Raw genomic sequence first — 5184 nt, 5'->3', positions numbered from 1 at the left:
TGATATTTCTCGAATAGAATATTGAAATTAATGTGAAAAAAATCCTAATTTCCCACCCCAAAACCCTCGGCTCCCCCTCCCCTCCCCTCCCCTCCCCAACCTCACTCACTCACTCATCACTCACTCATCAGCCATCACCGATTCTCTCTCTCCCTAATTCACTCACCGTGCCGGTCAGCCACCTTCCTTCGCGCCACCAGTCTCCGCTCTCCTTCCTCCGGCTTGGCCCCGCCGAGCCGTGTGCTTCGTCGCCGGTCTCTGCCTCCTCCGTCTGTGTCGCCCGGCGTGCCTCGCCTGCGTCTCTCTCGGTCGTGGCTCCCCTTTGTCTGTCTCTGTCCTCCGAAGCTCTGCGTGCGGCCTCCTCTCCTCTACGGGCAACTCTCCTCGCCGGTGGCCTGACCTCTGCAACCCCAGGTCCGCAGCCCGTCCATGACTCTGCGTCTGCTTCTGCAGTCCGTGTAGGTGTTCAATTTTTTTCAGTTGTTCTTGATTAATTTTATATACTTGATTTCTTCAGTTTTAATGTAGGTTTAGATAATGATATTACTATTAATTGTATGCTGATTGTATGTAATAGATTCTGTAATTTATGCTAATTGTATGCTAATTGTATTAGTAATTGCTATTAATTAAACCAGTAACCAGCGATCCAGAAGTTTGACCGGTTCTATTACGGGTTTGGTTCTGATAACTATGGTTTGAGGCTCAAGCCTGTGTAGAAACTCGTTCCTCTTACCATTCTCTAATCGGATTACCAAGATAGTGTGTGTGTGGAGACCTAGCATTTCTACCAAAGAAGACAAGGGCCCCCATCATGAGGGAAGTGTTAAGGCAATTCAGGGTGAGTTTCTATTCACCTAAATTATTATCTGTTCAAAACCGTTCTGCTGCATTTTCACTCACTCACCCACCCACTGATTCTTGGCTTCTCAGAGGCTAGGGACTCTCCGGAGCTACGCAAAGCACCTTCGCATTCCTGGAATCAAGGATACCATTGCCGTCGCCTCTGGTAAAGGCGGTGTCGGAAAGTCTACTACTGCTGGTATGAGTCCTTGTTCCAATGAGTCGGGATTATTTATTACAATGAGATGTCATTTTAACAATTAATGTGACTCTTTAGTCTATACCATGTTCAATAAGAATTTGTTTTAAAATGTCCGGATCATTCTGTATGTATGCATTCTAAATAGAACTGGTGTACTTGATATCGGAATTTATTTGTCCCATATTACAGGCAAAAGTTTTCCATAGCAGTGGTTGGATATACAGAAACATCTGTAATTAGGTTCATTTAGCTGAGCTTGGATGTCTTGCTGCTTTTTTTGGTGTTGTGTACTTGTGTTTTGTGAATGAGTGATGTTTCTTGATTTGGCAGTTAATTTAGCTGTAGCACTTGCAAGTAAATGTCAACTGAAGGTTGGTTTGCTTGATGCTGATGTATATGGACCGAATATCCCCACTATGATGAACATCAACAGAAAACCTGATGTCACCGAAGGTATACTTTTCACTTCGTAGTCAACATTCATCTTGAATGACACATAAACCAAAAAACCACAGCTAGATGTAGGCATAGCTATCATGGTGCATAAAAGGAAAAGCATCAATGTCAAACGTGTTTGTTCTCCACATTCAGATATTGTATGATTCTACTCTCCACACAGAATTATTTTTAAGCAATGGGAATTTGGAAATAAAGTGTTATAAAAATTTCTTTCAGATATTGTATGATTATAGTATAAAACCCGATGAATGGTACTCTCTAACTTTGATGCATTTTTAGTTTTGTTAAATTTATCTGTACATCATATATTCTAGCTACTATACATTTAAATGCATTACAAGTATGAACTATGAATGTGTTGCAAATGGTGCTCAAGAAGATCACCAGAAATCATTAACTTCTGTTGAAATTTTAGGATTGGATGGGAACCAATACAATAATTAGAATATTTGAACTGTTTCTTACTTTGGTGTGTTTTTTTCTGTTACCATTTTTGTTTACTTTTAGGCTTTATGCAAAAGTTTCTTCCATCTGTTATAGTTCATGCCAATATTTGTTGTTCATTTATTTCAGATAAGAAAATGATTCCCATTGAAAATTATGGGATCAAGTGTATGTCAATAGGATTCCTTGTCGAGAAGTATGCCCCAATTGTATGGAGAGGTCCCATGGTATACCTGTAACTTCTTTATTTGTTTCTTATTTCTTTAAACTTTCTCTTACTATTTCTTGCTTTAACTGGTTCATGCAACTTTTGTCATTTGTTGAGATCTACTGTAAAGGAATCCATAATGAATACATCTTGACAATCACATCCATTTTTTTGTTTTCCATTTCAAAAATATAAATAAATAAATTTTTGTTTACTGGATTATCACAGGTAACAAATGCTCTTGAGAAAATGACAAGGGGAGTTGACTGGGGAAACCTTGATGTTTTAGTGATGGATTTGCCTCCTGGAACTGGTGATGTCCAGATAGCTATGTCTCAGAATCTGCAATTATCAGGTAGGTCACGAAAAGCAGTGTATTTCCACTAATGTGACCTTTGGGGTGTGGGTGATGAGGTCTAAAGCAAATGCTTTGAGAAAAAGCTTAGATAGCCTACGGATTTTTTGCATTTTAGTCTTTGTGATTCTCATCTACCTGAAGTATGCACTGAAATTTACAAAAGGAGGTTGTGAATTAGACCTATTTATCATGCTCTGCTAGTTTTCAGCTGAAATATCTTCAGTGTAATATCAATTAAACTATAAGCAAAAGAGTACATGGTTGAAAGTTTAATAAAATCAGTCAAGGGTAAAATTTAAGAAAGCATCATTATATTTCAAGTTTTTATGTTTAATGCAATTACTAGTTATCCTTCGGTCTTCAGATGGGCCTTTTTTTTTTTTTTATCTTTTTGTGTCTTTGTTCTTTTAATGACCGAATATATGGTAGGTGCACTGATTGTTTCAACTCCTCAAGATGTTGCATTAATGGATGCCAGGAGGGGTGTAAAAATGTTCAATAAAGTTGATGTTCCGGTATGATAATTACTGGTGTTCCTTAATTTTTCCTAAATGATTAGTTACTTTGGGTTAGAATAGACATGTGTCTCTTCCAACTTTTTGTTAACATGAGAATAATCATTTATTGTTTAGTTAGAAAATTGCATCATTGGGAATTGTCTCAATTATTCTACAGGAAAATCTTTCCATTTTTGCTTAATGAATGCATTATTTACATTGTTTTTGTGCTTTCTATGGACATCCCTCATTAGTTTCTACTTATGTCGAATCACGATGTTGTTGCATTAGGTTGGAATTAGTTTTAGTTATGAAAGCAAGTGTCTTGCTTTTGTAAATCCTAATGGCTTATTTCTGTGAATTATTTTGATTAAGGATGAGAAGAATATCTTATATTCAAATGTGTACTTGAAACAAATTCATTTGTGCTTATATGGTCTGTTTTTATGTGTGCTTTTGTATTTGATTCATAATACAATTCGAGTGATGACAGTTGAATAATTCCTAAAGGTTATTAGCATTGATATATAGATTGTTCCTTACCCAGATATGATGTTTACGTATTTTCTAAAAACCCTGAATGCATACTACCTTTTCAGTACTTTCATATGAGATCTTTAACTGTTCTTTCAGATTTTGGGAATTGTAGAGAACATGAGCTGCTTTAAGTGTCCACATTGTGGTGAACCATCGTATATATTTGGTAAAGGAGGTGCTCCTAAGGCAGCCAGTGAAATGGGGTTAGAATTTTTAGGCGAGGTATGCTAATTATCTCTATCTAGATTGTACAGTTGAGAGTATAATTTTGCAGATCATATAGTGGAAGCCTTATTATGTGATAACTGATAACTTATTGCTTCTTTAGTTTTTGGTTGATTTAGCTATATCTTTGTGAAAATGCAAACCCAAGTTTTTTGAAATTTTAAATAGCATAGAAAATGTTAACTTACATAACTAGAACCATAGTTTATTAATTTGTTCATTCTCTCTTTTCTTAAAAGGATTTATGATGCGTCTATGTTTAACTAAAATTTTCAAGCCAAAATTAAATGAGGAAGACATAGAGAAAGTGAAGTTAATAGTCATTTGGGTAAAAGCCCACCTTCTTCTCAATCTTCCTAAGTGACTTCTGCAAAATTTATGTGTTTGGTTTTAGTGACAAGTTTCAATTTAACGATTCTAGATACCACTCGAAATGGAAATCAGAGAGGCGTGTGATCAAGGGCACCCCATAGTTTTGGCCGCCCCTGATTCTGTGGTTTCCAGAGCGTATGGCGATTTAGCTGAAAAAGTTGTTCAGAAACTTAAGGAACAGCAGTTCAAACCAGAGATTATATTATGATATGCTGTCCTTCTTCACCGCAAGATCTGTCAACCTGTGAGCGACATTATCTGGCACGCCCACGTTTTCATTCAAGAAAGGAGCCCCTAGCCGTTCGTCATGACAACTAAAAAATGTGGCATTTGACAAATCTTACAATGTGTTAAAAGTTTAAAGTTTTGATGAGATACAGGTTAGGCTTATGATTTATATTTTGTAGGTTCCACCATCTCCATGAATATTGTGAAATTAGATGTGAATGTTTCTTTGACCTCACATAACACAGGTGCTGTTTAATTTATCATTTTTATGTAATTTTTCTGTAGAGGAAAAATAAGCAGTTTTATCACACTGTAATGATGAGGCTACAGAGTTTTGTTTGTTCACGAGTCTCTCTTGATAAGCCATTGCCTATTTTGTCTGTTTTTGGTGATTGATTTTTTATTTGATGCATTGTAGGAGAATTGTCTTTAGCATCATCTTGTAAAGAGAAGGCAATTATGCCATGGATATTCTTGACCTTATAGATATGATTCCTTTTAGTGTATTGTATGGTCATCATATTGGATCTGCATATGGTCATCATATTGGATCTGCTTATGGATGGAAGACCATAAAAGTAAATGGATGTGCTTACTAAATGACCAACTTTATGGATATATAAACAGATTTAATCCCTGTCCCCCCGCCCAAAAAAAAGAAAAAAAAGACTTGATCATTTGACTAGGATTTTGTTAAATTGCATTGATCTGTTTGGTTACTTTTATTGAGGTATATTTTGATAAGCTGAATCAATAGTGACATTAGAAAATAATTTTGCATTTGAATGCAAATGTTTTCTTCTTTATTAAG

The 5184-nt window shown here is 36.2% G+C and overlaps 1 protein-coding gene across 1 annotated transcript; it reads left to right on the top strand.

Moving 5' to 3' along the window:
• Positions 1 to 4879, top strand: LOC112737804 (iron-sulfur protein required for NADH dehydrogenase, mitochondrial). Its single transcript, XM_025787920.3, has 9 exons — positions 1 to 458; positions 639 to 841; positions 934 to 1042; positions 1376 to 1498; positions 2078 to 2175; positions 2385 to 2511; positions 2944 to 3029; positions 3645 to 3770; positions 4195 to 4879. Exons 2-9 carry the CDS (start codon positions 815 to 817, stop codon positions 4351 to 4353), a joined length of 855 nt encoding a protein of 284 aa, XP_025643705.1. The 5' UTR covers positions 1 to 458; positions 639 to 814; the 3' UTR covers positions 4354 to 4879.
• The last annotated feature ends 305 nt before the right edge of the window (positions 4880 to 5184 follow it).

Source organism: Arachis hypogaea, chromosome 2, assembly GCF_003086295.3.
Source record: "Arachis hypogaea cultivar Tifrunner chromosome 2, arahy.Tifrunner.gnm2.J5K5, whole genome shotgun sequence".
Lineage (NCBI taxonomy): Eukaryota > Viridiplantae > Streptophyta > Magnoliopsida > Fabales > Fabaceae > Arachis > Arachis hypogaea.
Note: the sequence above shows the minus strand (reverse complement) of the source record. Positions and strands in the feature narration are given on the sequence as shown.

Bases quoted from the DNA above. Each gene is read 5' to 3' on its own strand.
- LOC112737804 (XM_025787920.3), top strand. From the start codon at position 815: ATGAGGGAAGTGTTAAGGCAATTCAGG. The intron at 842-933 runs GTGAGTTTCTAT...TTGGCTTCTCAG, and splicing joins AAGTGTTAAGGCAATTCAGG to AGGCTAGGGACTCTCCGGAG. The intron at 3,771-4,194 runs GTATGCTAATTA...TAACGATTCTAG, and splicing joins GGTTAGAATTTTTAGGCGAG to ATACCACTCGAAATGGAAAT.